General features: G+C 47.8%; 1 protein-coding gene across 1 annotated transcript in view; it reads right to left on the reverse strand.

Moving 5' to 3' along the window:
- Nucleotides 1-15,685, reverse strand: part of LOC138948913 (rhomboid-related protein 2-like) — a 63,738-nt gene that overhangs the window by 8,066 nt on the left and 39,987 nt on the right. The window contains exons 8-9 of the mRNA XM_070320548.1: nt 4,985-5,105; nt 285-380 (exon numbers count right to left, since the gene is read on the reverse strand). Coding sequence (XP_070176649.1) covers nt 285-380; nt 4,985-5,105 — 217 coding nt within the window. The remainder of the gene's footprint in view (nt 1-284; nt 381-4,984; nt 5,106-15,685) is intronic.

Raw genomic sequence — 15,685 nt, forward strand, 5'->3', positions numbered from 1 at the left:
GGGCACAATATAGAACCAGTGAATAAATGACTGGAGGAGAAATGAAACCAAGGAGGTATAACAGCTTCCTACGCATAAAAAAGTTCTGTTTTGGGGTTTAATTTTGCAAGTTGTGAAGTGTTTTACTCATGCCAGAATTAGCTTGGTATTCAGACACGCTCTGAAAAAGATGCACATACACTAAGTCACATATACACACATGTTTGATGATATGCATGAATGCATTAACACAAGTACACACATCAACACACACACACACACACGTGCACATTGAGCATCATTACCTGCCATTAAGCCGCCATAATGAGCTGTCACTCCTACTTTGAATTCATCAGGTGCAGTGACACGTCTGTACACAGCATAGGCAGTATCGGACACCACTGAAAAGAAAGGACATGCCAGTCAGACACAGCAATTCACCACTCTCTCCTCTATCATATGAGAGGGCAAATGGGCCCCAAACAGAGCGCTCATTTAACCTTTGCCGGATGCCGCTTTTGACTACACACGCCCGACGATGCGGGTTTGTCTGAACCCATACATTTGAAAGAGGGTTTTTACCGTTTATTCCTCTAACGACGGTGTGGGTTCAGGGAAACCCACAGCGCTACTTCAGTGGGTGCATCGAGTTTCTCCCTTCACCGACTTCTTGCAGCGATGGCAGAATCCGGGTGTGAGCGCGAGTTGGAGAGAGAGAGAGAGAGAGAGAGAGAGAGAGAGAGAGAGAGAGAGAGAGAGAGAGAGAGAGAGAGAGAGAGAGAGAGAGATACGGACAGACGGACGTACGGACAGACAGAGAGATACGGACAGACGGACGTACGGACAGACAGATACGGACAGACAGACGTACGGACAGACAGAGAGATACGGACAGACGGACGTACGGACAGACAGAGAGATACAGACAGACGTACAGACAGACAGAGATACGGACAGACGGACGTACGGACAGAGAGATACGGACAGACAGACGGACGGACAGACAGATACGGACAGACAGATGTACAGACAGACAGAGAGATACGGACAGACAGACAGATACAGACAGACAGACGTACAGACAGAGAGATACGGACAGACAGACGTACAGACAGACAGAGAGATACGGACAGACAGACGTACAGACAGACAGAGAGATACTGACAGACAGACGTACAGACAGACAGAGAGATACGGACAGACGGACGTACGGACAGACAGAGAGATACGGACAGACGGACGTACAGACAGAGAGATACGGACAGACAGACAGACGTACAGACAGAGAGATACGGACAGACAGACGTACGGACAGACAGAGAGATACGGACAGACGGACGTACAGACAGAGAGATACGGACGTACGGACAGACAGAGAGATACGTGCAGACGGACGTACAGACAGACAGAGAGATACGGACAGACGGACGTACAGACAGATACGGACAGACAGACGTACAGACAGACAGAGAGATACGGACAGACAGACGTACAGAGAGTCTCTTGGAGACAAACAGGCAGACAGACACTGTTCCGCCGCTTTGGTAATTATGGGTGTAGCAGAACCCGCGCCGTCGGCAGAGGGATAGTTACAATCACTACTACTCTTTAAAAGTATGGGTTTGGGTGAACCCGCGCAATCGGTAGTGTTTATGTTAATTAACATAATCAATTAATTTTAATTTGTTGTCATGTACACACTAAAAATTTGCAGACAGAGAGCAAATTAGGTGTGTGAGAGATACTTAAAATTTCAAAACGATACCTTTAATGGTTCCAGAGTTACAATGATTTTAGTGTGTCTCTGGGTACAGGTGAACCCAGGAAGCACGGCAAAGGTTAAGGAGGGCGAAATAAGTGAGGGCGCCTAAAATGACCGCTCAAGTTAAGGATTGATTGGCTGGTAAAAATAGTTAGCCAATCAAATCACATTTCTAAAGTTTCGCGCTCCAAAAAGGAGGGCGCAGTTTATTTGGCGAGCAATAGATTCGCGCTCCAAAAAGGAGGGCATTTTACTCGCGAGTTGTCCAAAAACTTGGAATGGAAAAATTGTCGGAACAAAACCAGTCATTGCTTTTCAAAATGGCGCCGCGCAAAGAAGTTGCGTTCTTGCGTGAATTCAAAGCAAAGATAACTCACCGAACATATATATTGCATATTTGGGCCACATAAACATTTCTGTCTTCCACCGAATGTACAGTGCCGCTTACTGCCGAAAATGTACATTGCAACATGTGGGCGAACATGTCCTTTGCATCAATCATGGGAGTTGGCTCTATATTCCCGCGTGTCTATGTTTAGTAGATTCGGCTGAAAGCTGCATTTGATGATGTGACAAATTTGTAATTTATAAATAGCATGTTGTTTGCTTGGGTTGAATGTACATTGTACATTGGCTCGTGTTCTGAATCATCTACAATCGGGGTGCAATTAGCTCCAGCTTATTAAAGAAAAAAAATGTTCACTATGTTTTTGATATGCTTCTTTAGTTTCCTGCTGTGCTTCAAATAATGCTCTCATCAACCTGAAACAGATAAATCTAAAGCATAAATCTAAAGCATAGTTTAATTAGTCTGACTTTCCCACCAAGTTGTATCATGTTATTTTGAAGTATAGGGGGCTGTTTACAGTAATTTGAGAAGGCCGCTTCACTGGTCCATATTAGGCGCCCAGGCTCCTAATATAGACTATTTGTATTTTTTTCTGTATTTAATTTTTGCTGAATATCGATCAAAGCTATTACACTGTAATTAGGCCTAACAATTCACCTTAGAGAGAAGGACCACCAAACACAAAATGAAACTTCTCTGCAAGAAAACAGCCTAGTTATCAGCATGAAACAAAAAGTGGTCCATATTAGGAGCCCTTCCCCTAATACATAGAATGAACATGTTTCTGTTCATGTTTCTAACGAAATAAAATATACACGCGCACCCCCCACCCCCTCAACCCCCCCTCCCCCCAACACATACACATACTGATTGACTCCCAAGAACACAGACACACATATATATAAAACATCAGAAATTGTGAAAGAAACAATTGAAAGTCAGCAGAGACTTTATTTATCGCGCTTTGTTATCAGTAACTCAAAGAAGGCAGATTCTTTTATTGTCAGTATTTTCCCAAACACACACACACACACACACACACACACACACACACATCAACCTCTCACTGATACACATATCCTACCTAAACCCCTCACTGATGTATATATTCATAAGTGCACATACACACATACACACGCACACACACATACAAACACACGGACATCACAATTGTCGAACCACGGCCATGAATAAGGCGCACTACACTGACAGTAAATAGATCAATGATTATCAACACAAACGATCCCGACTTCTAGGTCTTCTGGTGGAATTTTTTAATTTGTTTACAAACACTTTGAGATCACCGTTACATCTAACCGGGGTGTCTTTAAAACTGTGTTCTCGTGAAGCCATGTTGGCAAGCAATGACTATGGTCTCCATTGCAAGTTTTTTACCGACTCGCGATCCAAACATGCGGCCGCAGAAATTGATAACTATTTTTACCAGCCAATCAATCCTTAACTTGAGCTCATTAAGAATAACAATAAGAATACTTTATTATCTCATAGAGAAATTCAGGGGTGGTACATAACAGTAATACAAACAAGACATTGATTTTACATAAAACATATAGCACTATATAACATGAACATCTTTAAAGCACTGTGCTTACATATTCTCGCACACCTACGCGTATAACGAACTATGGCTAAACATCATAGCAAAATATCATAACATACAATATATCGCAGGAAATATACGGTTGTACATAAAACCAATACATACATGTACATTACTACTGATTGCACTGGCAGAAGAGGGGCTGAGTCGGGTATGTGGATGTGTTTACATGTTGCTAAGGGTGATGGATTTGGGGATGAAGCTGTTTTGCAGCCTGAGTGTCCTAGCTTTGTGCGTGCGAAGTCTACGGCCAGAGGGAAGGAGTTCATAGAGGTGGGCTAGGACATGGGACCTATCTGAAGCTATCCGCCTACTCAATTAGGTGCCCTCAATTATTTCGCCCTCCTTAAATGAGCGCTCCGTTTGGGCCTATTTGCCCCATAACGATAAGCTGCGCCCTCAATTAATGCGCGCTCCTTTTTGGAGCGCGTATCTATAGCTCGCCAAATAAACTGCGCCCTCCTTTTTGGAGCGCGAATCTTAAGAAATGTGATTTGATTGGCTAACTATTTTTACCAGCCAATCAATCCTTAACTTGAGCGCTCATTTTAGGCGCCCTCACTTATTTCGCCCTCCTTAAATGAGCGCTCCGTTTGGGCCCATTTGCCCTCTCATACCATCAAACACGTGAACTCACTCATTCTCTCTCCAAGAAAAAACTGCCAATGCCTTGACACACACAATTAAATCAATGTCTGTAGATATGGACAGGAGATACTTAGCTTCATCCACTGCCGGTTGCTGGTTGGGTGCACCGGTGTGGTAAAAAGAAGTTGAATCTAGCGCAACCGGTAGGGAAAATTTTAGCAGTTGGTGGCAATCTAAAAATGGCAGACTTATGCACTTAAGATCAGATATGGTAACATTGTATAAGACAGGCTTGTCACAAGGAGGGACGAAGTAATTGAAAGGCAGGGAAGGGAGGGAAAAACCCACAGATGGTAACATTGTATAAGACAGACTTGTCACAAGGAGGGACGAAGTAAATGAAAGGCAGGGAAGGGAGGGAAAAACCCACAGCTGTGATGAACAGGGACAGACAACCAGACAAAAAACGCAAGGGTTTACTTAATTCCAAATTTGGACACCTTCGTTGTCTTTTTTTTTAAACAGCCTATAGTTACCTATCACCTTGTAGATCGGTGCGAGTGTAAAAAAATTTCTTCTTCTGCGTTGCCATTTTAAAGTGTAAACTCCCATGTACACTCATGTTTTTGCACGTCTTACCACCAAGCCATTGCGCACGTCGTACAAAACATTCCCTTTGACTCACCATAAACCAGGATGACCATGAGACGAACGGGTGCAGACAGCAAGATACGACTCATGCCTTTACAGGTGTTGTCCTCAAGCTCCTCCTGGTCCATGCACTTGTAGTTCATCTCGTACCAGTTCTGTTTGCACAGTGGAATGTAGTGATGACAAGAGTGTTTTTTGACATGCACATGCAGGCATGTGTACACACACACTGACACACAGACACCAGCACACAGACACAGACACCAGCACACAGACACTGACACACAGACACCAGCACACAGACACTGACACACAGACACTGACACACAGACACCAGCTCACAGACACTGACACACAGACACCAGCACACACACACTGACACACAGACACCAGCACACACACACTGACAAAGGTACACAAACACAGACAGGCGCGCACAAAAACACACTCTCCCAGCCTTACTGAGGCATGGGAATGGCTGAATAAAAAGTCAGCTGAAAACAGGAGAGGGACCCAAAAACAGGGGGGTCCGGGTGTCTTCCCCCGGAAAAAAATTTTAAAGATCAAAATCTACGCAAACATTTGTTCAAAAACTTGTTTTGGGTTTTTGGTTTTTTCAGGTACTTTGAACATCATAGAATCACTGTGTGTTGTTTATTTTGTCAATTTCATCGTTTATTTTGCAATAAAGTGGTGATTTTCAAAGTATGTGTACATGTGTGAGTGCTGCAAGTGTGAGAAATTGCTGAACAATCTATGTTTTCAAGTCCTTGCAACAACCACGATTCCCCGAATAAGCTTGGCACTAACACATCGAACGGTTGAGCGGGAATTCCCGTTTTCTGTGAACGTTAAAAATAGACATGAACAGTCCGTTATTTCCGTACAACGGCCGGATCGCGCATCAACTTTTTCAGACAGTAATATGAATATTCATGAGAACAACCTCTAACCTTTGAGAAACTTCTCTGGTTGGTCGTTGTCAATGACCACAGTGACGCGCATGCGCAAACTGCCTTATCCGTTGTAAACAGTGTCGATTCCACGTAACTCAATATCAACTATCAACCAGCAATATGTCTACTCCGGATCTTCCCAACGCAAAAGGAAGAATCAGCTTTCAGATGCTCGAACAACGAGGAAGGAAAAACCAGCGGGCGACGAGAACGCGCCTGAAGTTGGCAGAGCAGAGACAGTTGTTTTGAGAGATAGTGGTGACGCGTATGTTTCGAATCGACTCGGAGTCAAACCTCGGCCAGTTTTAGGCGATGTGAACCGTAATCAGCCTCAAATCGAAGGTATTTCTGCTTCGGCGACGAAACTGAGGAGATTTAGTGGTGCAGGCATCGACCCGAATGCTCAACCACCAGCTAAGCTAAATCGCCGTTCGTGGTGTTTTGCCGAGTGCAGTCAGTTGAACTGAGAACTCGCTTCTCTCTGATGTGAAGTGCCCGAAGTGCGAGGCAGGACATAATTTATGTGACAATTCGAGTTGGTGACTCGATGGGCTTGTCACAAGAACTAGTGCTGTGTTGCGACAGCTGCCAGTATTCACGCACAGAGTATTCGTCGCCAAGAGAAAACAACCTCAACAACAGACAAAATGTTCCCTTTGAAGTGAACAAAGAGATTGTGCTATACTCTCATGAGATAGGTAGTGGCTACTCCAGTGTGGACAAACTGTGCACAGTCTTTGGAATGCCAGCGATGAACAAGAGTTCCTATCATCGCAAAGACAAACGAGTCAATGCCAGCATTGTGGAAGCTACAGATGCCACACTTAACGAAACAGTGGAGTTTGTGAGGGAAGCCTACAGGGAAACATTTCCTCAAGGCAGAGTGAATGCTGTGAATGATGATGGTGAGGAAGACGGTGCTTGGGAAGATGATGATATATATGTGGCCTTTGATGGTACATGGCACAAGAGAGGATTTTCCTCACACTATGGAGTTGGCGTTGTTGTTGATGTTCTGACTGGGTATGTGCTGGACTTCTGTGTGAAATCCACATACTGTCACACATGTGCGATGAACAAAGAAAAACTAGAGGGGATGACCGCTGCCGAGCAACTAAAGTGGAAGCAGCTTCACCAGCCTGACTGCAGCATTTAACCATGAGGGATCTGCCAAGTCTATGGAGAGGGACACAGCCTTGGAGTTGTGGGGAAGGTAAGAATATTGTTCTAATAGCCTATACACTCTTCCCTATATCCTTTATTTTCAAATACAGAATAAGACAACATGAATAAGGTTGCGCTAAAAAGTAAATTTTATTTAAAATTGTATAAAGCATGGTACATTGTGGGTGTTTGTTTTTCTTTACAAAGAAAGATGAAGACCAACAAAACACAACACAGAAGCACATATTTTTGCAACAAAACACTGTCCACAAACCCTTCACAAATACATTTTCTTTTCATTAAATGTTCACAATGTCCTAAAGGATCAGCTAGGCTGGGAAATTGTTTATTGAATCTGCAAATTTCAGAGGAAACCTGACAACTTTTCTATTGAAAAGAAAAAGTGTGCCAAACAAATTGGGATCAAACTCATTGTCAGTGTGTGTGTGTGTGTGTGTGTGTGTGTATATATGTGTGTGTGTGTGTGTGTGTGTGAGAGAGGGAGAGAGATGTGTGTATGTATATATTCTAACAAGTACAAGTTAAATGTTCACCCTCTATGAAAAGATCACTTTATACACACTTAGTACACAAGCCAATGTAAATTGGCACACTTTCCAGTAATAATAATACATGTATACTGTTCAAAAAAAGAAACGCATGGCTTGTAATATTTGGTTAATTTAGTTATATGGCTACAAGGATATCCACCAAACTGCAGAAAATGTTTATCTGGTCGTCGACCTTTCGTCCATTGCCACAAGTGAGCTCTGCACGTGACGCATGCGTTATCAGTGGCTACAATGTCAAAATTGCTCATTTGGCATGACCACTCGTCATGCTTCAGTGTAATCTCGTGAAACTCGGGGAATATTGAGCTCTCACCATGTCTTCCAAAACCCATAAAAGCGGATTGTTCGCCACAAAGAAATCAGACGACAATTCAGCGACGAAAGATGGCCCGATTGAGCAGAGAAGACCGCCAAATTGCATTGGGTCGTTTACAAGCAGGCCAAAGTCAAAGTGCAATCGCCAGGCACTTCCACGTGTCCCAGAGCACCATCAGTAGACTGTGGGTCAGGTTTCAAGCCACTGGCTCCGTTGCTGACTTGCCACGAGCGGGAAGACCAAGGGCGACAACTGCTGCTCACGACCTCTTCATACGGCTCCGCCACCTCCGGAATCGTTTCCTGTCGGCCTCATCTTCTGTCCAGGCTCTCCCCGGGCCACACCGATTATCGGACCAGACCGTGCGGAACCGCCTGCATGAAGCTGGTTTGAGAGCTCGCAGACCTCACAGAGGAGCTGTCCTCACCCGCCGCCATCGCCAGAACCGAGTGCAGTGGGGCAACCAGCACCTTCGCTGGACCGTCCGGAATCACTGGAGACACGTGTGGTTCAGCGACGAGTCCTACTTCCTGCTCCAGCGACATGATGGTCGGAGGAGGGTCTACCGGAGAGTAAACGAACGTTACGCGCCCAACTGTGTGGATGAGGCACCCGTTCATGGTGGTGGAGGCGTCATGGTGTGGGGGGCGATCAATACCGCTGGAAGGAGCACCCTGGTGCACGTCCAAGGGCGCATAACTGCCCAGCGATACATGGAGGAAATTCTGCGCCCACACGCCCTTCCTCTTCTGGCTGACCAGGATGCCATATTCCAGCAGGACAACGCTCGCCCGCACACAGCACGACTCACCACCCAGTTCCTCACCGACCACCATGTCCAGGTGCTTCCCTGGCCATCCATGTCGCCAGACATGAACCCGATAGAACACCTCTGGGATGAATTGGACAGACGTGTGCGCAGGCGAGAAGAAGCGCCGGCAAATCACCGCGATCTATTGCAGGCACTTCAGGAGGAGTGGGACACCATCCCACAGCAAGATATCCGGCATCTGATCCAGTCCATGCCCAGAAGGTGCCGGGCAGTTGTTGCTGCTCAAGGCAGTCACACCCCCTACTGACTTGACAGCCTCGGCACCCAATCGTATTGATTGACTGATTGATTTGAAGATGCAAATGAACTGTGTGTGCATTCAACTGTGTCCATACCAAATTTCAAACAAATAATCTAAATATTGGATTTTCTGTTAATTTTTTCGAAAAAATAAAACAAATTTGGCAAGTAGCAACTATGCGTTTCTTTTTTTGAACAGTATATGTATTTTCTGCTGGGAGAGGCCTCCTGATACTCTTCACTAAAGTAATATCCAAAATCATTTTCATTCGTGGGTCTGCGTCTGTATCTCACCAGGACCTTGTTGGCCCATGAAGAACCCCAGTCTTTTTCATATTTTTTTTCAAGACAGTAGTTATCCAGCCAGTACTTTACACTAAGTTTTTTTTAATTTGTCTATGCTGCAGGTCTGTTGAGCGTCACAACCTCAGGTACAGAACTATGCTGTCGGACGGAGATTCCACAGCGTTCAATGCTTTGGCTGCAGCTCAGCCCTATGGTCCCACACGTCCCATCACCAAGCTGGAATGTACCAACCACCTCCCCAAGAGAATGGGCACAGCTCTCCGCAAGGCATCAAAGGATGGAAGGCTTGGTGGAAGAGGGGAGGGGCGACTAACCAAGGAAAAGTGTCAACGCTTGCAAAACTACTTCCATAGCGTGATCCTCAACAACCTTGAAGATCAGCGAGCCATGGAGCAGGCGATCTGGGCCACTTTCCATAGCTGGCGGGGATATAGCTCAGTTGGTAGCGCGCTGGATTTGTATTCAGTTGGCCGCTGTCAGCGTGAGTTCGATCCCAGGTTCGGCGGAAATTTATTTCAGAGTCAACTTTGTGTGCAGACTCTCTACGGTGTCCGAACTCCCCCCGTGTACACTACATTGGGTGTGCACGTTAAAGATCCCACGATTGACAAAAGGGTCTTTCCTGGCAAAATTGCTCAGGCACAGTTAATAATTGTCTACCTATACCCGTGTGACTTGGAATAATAGGCCGTGAAAGGTAAATATGCGCCGAAATGGCTGCAATTACTGGCCGTATAAAATTTCATCTCACACGGCATCACTGCAGAGCGCCTAGAACTGTACCCACGGAATATGCGCGATATAAGCGTCATTGATTGATTGATTTCCAGACTTCAACTGACGAGGACCCTCACCACGACAGATGTCCAGCCGGGCCAGCCTCATGGTGCTTTTTTCAAAGAGCCAGGGCAGAAGGGCAACCACCACCTCCACACGCAGGGCACAACGGCACTGCCTTGTCCAGGGAAGTATCACATGCTGTTCTGCCCATCTACAGGAGAATGACAAATCCCATTCTTCTCAAGCGCGCGGCCCATGGCAAGACTCAGAACAGTAATGAGTCTCTCCACAATGTCATGTGGGGACACTGCCCCAAAGAAGTCTTTGTTGGGAAAGACCGGGTGGAAGCAGCCACCGCTGAGGCTGTCGCAAAGTTCAACAGAGGCAACTTTGCACTGGCACAGATCATGGACCACATGAGCTTGCCAATTACTGAGCTTACTCATTCTGCTTTGGCCAAAAAAGACAAGGTGAGGGTCCAGAAGGCGGAGAGAGCAACAGATGTGGCCGCTGTAGCAGCTCGTAGGGCAAGATGTGCTGGTCGTCAATGTCAGCTGGAGCAGCGAGAAGACCAGGAGGGGGAGGTGTACGGTGCTGGACTGATGGGGGATGGAGGGGAATAAGTACCAACATCATTTGAAGAAGACTCGGAACAATACATGAACACACCCAGACTCTTTTTTCAGCAATGTGTCTTCATAATGTGTAGAGAAACACTTTACAAACTTTCAAATGCAATTTTCTCTGAATCGAAAATTTTTATTTAAATTTTCATTTGATTAATATACTTACCCGAATCACATAATAGCATTGACACACTTCGAGATGCCTAGGTCATGATAAAAGCTACCCGTCTAAGTATAAGGGAAGCAACCCCAACTAAAAAAGTGACAGCACCAATGTACTTGCCACCCTGGGTTGCCTCCCATGTAGGGCACTACGTCACCATTGGCGCGTACCACGTCATACACCTCAATCGACTTATATAGAATACTAAGAAACTATAAAGCGGGGCAGGCGGGAGGGAATTACTTATGTGATTCGGGTAAGTATATTAATCAAATGAAAATTTAAATAAAAATGTTCGATTAAATTACATATTCTTACTCCGAATCACATAATAGCAGATAACTCCAACAAGGTGGTGGGTAAGATCAAAATAGTTCAAACTCACTCAAAGAACTGGAGAGGCATCGTCCTACTGAAAGCCAGTAAGCTAAGAGTAGGACGTCATCCAACCTCCTAGACCTAAACGGCCGAGGAGGAGGCCCGGGACCTGGAAATATGAGCTCGGGCCGAGCAGAAGGGGAAGAAAAAAGGAAAGCTTTAACAAGGTGGTGAGGAGATCCCAAGCCACTCTAAAGCCTTGCCAACAAAAAGCTGGCCCGCTGCCGCAAGTCAGGAAGGGCCCCATGAGAAAGAAAATCTAACTCACTCTAAAAACCCCTGACAGGAACTGGCCCACTGCCAACAGACAGGAAAAGGACCGAGAACCATCCTGATGACGGCGCGATGTCTCTCAAGCGAAAGACAACATCGGAGAGCCCGTAAGCTGTGCTCAGCACTTCTTCCAATCTCCTGAACCATAAAACACAGCCCAGAAAGGGGCTCAAGTCTTGAATAACCCGAGCCGAGTAGAGGGACAGACAAGCTGCCCCCCCCCCCTTACTATTGGAAGGAAATGCCAAAAACCCTGGAAACGACCAAGCGTAAGGTTGACCGATCATAAATGAAAAGCACCAACCTTCACCAGGACCGTAAGACAATCATGCCAAAGTTTAAAGCCTTGGGATGGAGAGAGGCCCGAAAGGCCGGAGAGATAACGGTCAGCTCCAGAGAGGAGTGACCTGTTTCCGAGAAAGAGAGAGAGACGTCTGAGTACAAAAAACCAGAGTCAAACTCAAAGATAAAATCTCAGAAGAGACGGTCACCAGAAGTCCACTACCAGTCCATGCAGAAGCATAGAGGGAGGTAAACAGAGGAAGCAGCGGCCTATGAAAAAGCGTAAGCCGCCAGCAGAGCGGAGATCGCGGTGGCCAAAGCCTGATGTGACCGGTGACTCTAACCGAAATGACTAAAGTCAGAGTGTTCACAAAGCAGTCTGCTTGTAAGTAATTGAAAGAAAATCAAAAACCCAAAACAGAAACGAGACTGGAAAGGAAAAACGGAAAACCGTGAAGCTAACCAGCCTTAAGACTCCCTGAACGAGAGTTCTCAAGAAGAAGGGCCCGAAGTAAATTTCGCGGCAGACCGAGCCCAGAAAATTCCTGAGTCTGGCTGAAAAACCAAACACGTCTGATTACCTCAGAACCGAGAATCAGACACGGAAAACGACAGGCAAGAGTCCGTAAAAGTTGCAAGTGGTAGAAGGGTGACCGTAACAGGCAACCCACCCCACCGGAAGTCGACCCGACTCGCCTCATGGCAGGATGAGGGAGAAGAGGAAGACACAAATTCTAGAGACACGGAGACCGTAGTCGCCCATGCCAGGCAGGAGACTATTACACGGGCTAAGGCTGAGAGCCATAACGTCCGTAGACCTGCCATCAAAGATGCTGGGCTAAACGCCCGCACCAAGAAACCAGGAAATTAACTAGACCTCTACCGAAAGGAGAGGGTTAGCCAATAAAGCTGAGAAAAGTGATAGGCCACAAGAATGACTCCTCACCATGCATTGCCAAAACCAATGCAAACTCAGGAAAATCTGAATGTAACTTCCGAGGCCAACTCAAGAAAACCTTAAGTTTGGACGAAACACCAGAACACGTCCGATCGCTAGAGAAAGACAGAGTCAAACTCGGCGAAAGACCCACTAGGACCGAGTCCATAAGAGCAAACAACAACCACCACCACCGACGGATGGAATGGCTGTTGCACCAGCCGAGGCTAAAAAACCCGGATGCCCTAATGCCGGCTGTTGTTCCAAAAAACACAGACTATGACGTGTCGTCTGTGAAAGAAAGAACCTCTCCGGATAAACCTGAGCTGAGGACTTAGCCTGAAAGGGCTGAGTCTGCTTTAGGTAGAGCCTGTTTTGCTGCTTCAAAGCTTGAAGAGCAAAAGAAGAGACCTGAAGGTCCCTACAAGTCTTTATCTCCTTGGAGGCCAGGAGGCCAGGGAGGCCTTGGAGGCCAGGAGGCCTTGGAGGCCAGGAGGCCTTAGAGGCCAGGAGGCCAGGAGGCCTTAGAGGCCAGGAGGCCTTGGAGGCCAGGAGGCCGAAGAGAGACCCATCCACCAAGGGTGAAGAACTAAGGGTGTCTCTCATTGATTCCTCATAAACCAGGAATGGGCGAGGAACAAGTCCCGTCTGTACATGACCGCATGGGCATCGTGCAGAGAGAAGGCCTCCTCTGTTCTAAATTCGCCCTAGCAAAGGTGGAGAAAGCATCCCCTGCGTCCTGCTCTTTACAGAGTGTAAAGGGCGCCAAGGACTCCGTAAAGGAGTGTCTCCGAAATGGAAGCAAGTTCCAAAAGCTGTCTGCCCACTTCCTCAGAGGGGAAGAGAGTCTGCTCAGAGAGCAGGGGACTCGAATCGTTCCCCAAAGAAGAAGTTCCGGCGTGACCGGCAAAGGTGCACGCGGAAGGGCAAAAGACGACAGCAAATTCCGGGACGTCTTGGGCAAAGGCAACTTCCTCTGAGCCGCTAATGTCCCGAAAGAAGAAGCCTGCGCAGGAGAGGCAAACCAAACCCGCGCCAGTTCCATAGCTGGCCGTGAGGACAGCAAAGAAACCGGAACTAGAGGCAGCCGCTGCCGGAAGACGAGGGTTTGGCAAAGATGGGAGAGAGTTGAAAGGCCACCAAAGGCGACACCTTAAAACGGAAGTAGCCTTCCTTCTCTCTCGCCGACTGGGAACCAGTCTTTATTGAAAAAAACGTCGGTAGACGCAATTTCGACCAATAAACCCCTTCCGGGCAAGATCTGGAAGAGACTTCATTCGCCGCTTCAAGAGCAACCTTGAAGAGGGACGAATACCCCGAGAGCGTCTGCTAACCATCAACCGAACGAGAGTCCGACGTGGTAAGCGAAGGGGCTGGCTAAAAGCCATAAGAGCCCAAGACGGACGCTGAGCGGGGAAGGCCGGAGCCTGAAGCCCCTTTCCTGCAAGTCAACGGCCAAACTTCACCCCTGACTAAGAGGAGGATGAGAGGCGTCGAAGACCAAAGGCACAGGAAGTGAGGAGAACGGCAGAACCCACTACCAAAGTGTGTGGTAGCTGCTAATCCGCCTGAGGCAGGGAGCCTGCAAGCCCAAAGGGCACTGCTGACGAAAAACCAGACTCAAACCAGATGGGACCATAGCAGGTCCACTATCCAGTGAGCCCCCACTTCCGGCCGGAGCCAGAAGCGCAGCGGTCGCGTACGATCGCCGACGTAAGGCAAGGTTCAAACCGAACGTGACAGTAGCCTGTGCACTAACCAGTGAACCTACGCTTCCAGCCGGAACCAGAAGCAAAGCTGTCGCGGACGACTGCTGAAGTAGGGCAAGACTCGAACCAGAAGTGACAGCAGCCTGTGCACTAACCGGTGAGCTCACACTTCCGGCCGAAGCCAGAAGCGCAGCGGTCGCGTACGACCGCCGACGTAAGGCAAGGTTCGAACTGAACGTGCCAGTAGCCTGTGCACTAACCAGTGAACCGGAAGCACAGCTGTCGCGTACGACTGCTGCCGTAGGGCAAGGCTCAAAACCGGACATGACAGCAGTCTGTGCACTAACCAGTGAACCTACGCTTCCGGCTGGAACCGGAAGCGGCGCTGTCGCGGACGACTGCTGAAGTAGGTAAAGGCTCGAACCAGAAGTGACAGCAGCCTGAGCACTAACCAGTGAACCTACACTTCCGGCCGGAACCGGAAGCTCAGCTGTCGCGGACGACTGCTGACGTAGGGTAAGGCTCAAACCGGACGTGACAGCAGCCTGTGCACTAACCAGTGAACCTACACTTCCGGCCGGAACCGGAAGCGCAGCTGCCGCGGACGACTGCTGACGTAAGGCAAGGTTCGAACCGGACGTGACAGAAGCCTGTGCACTAGCCAGTGAACCTTTTACTTCCGGCCGAAGCCGGAAGCAGCTGTCGCGGACGACTGCTGACGTAAGGCGAAGCTCGAGCCGGACGTGAACGCTATGTGAACACTAGCCGGCGAACCTCTACTTCCTGCGTGAGCCGGAAGCAGCTGTCGCGGACGACTGCTGACGTAAGGCGAAGTTCGAGCCGGACGTGAACGCTATGTGAACACTAGCCGGTGAACCTCTACTTCCTGCGTGAGCCGGAAGCAGCTGTCGCGGACGACTGCTGACGTAAGGCGAAGCTCGAGCCGGACGTGAACGCTATGCGAACACTAGCCGGCGAACCTCTGCTTCCGAGAACCGGAAGCGCAGCTGCCGTAAACGGCTGCTGCAGACACCAACCTTGCTGTGACCGGATCCCCGGAGGGACATGCACTGTTGCGCTACCGCAAACGGAAGGCAACAAATGCCGGCCAGGAAGAGAAGAAGAAGGTCCCAACAGGGACAGTCCAGAAAAGTCCCGGTGGCCAGCAGCCATGGTCAAGAAAAGACCCGTAGTCTGTGGC

This window comes from Littorina saxatilis, linkage group LG15 (assembly GCF_037325665.1).
Source record: "Littorina saxatilis isolate snail1 linkage group LG15, US_GU_Lsax_2.0, whole genome shotgun sequence".
In the NCBI taxonomy this organism is placed as follows: domain Eukaryota; kingdom Metazoa; phylum Mollusca; class Gastropoda; order Littorinimorpha; family Littorinidae; genus Littorina; species Littorina saxatilis.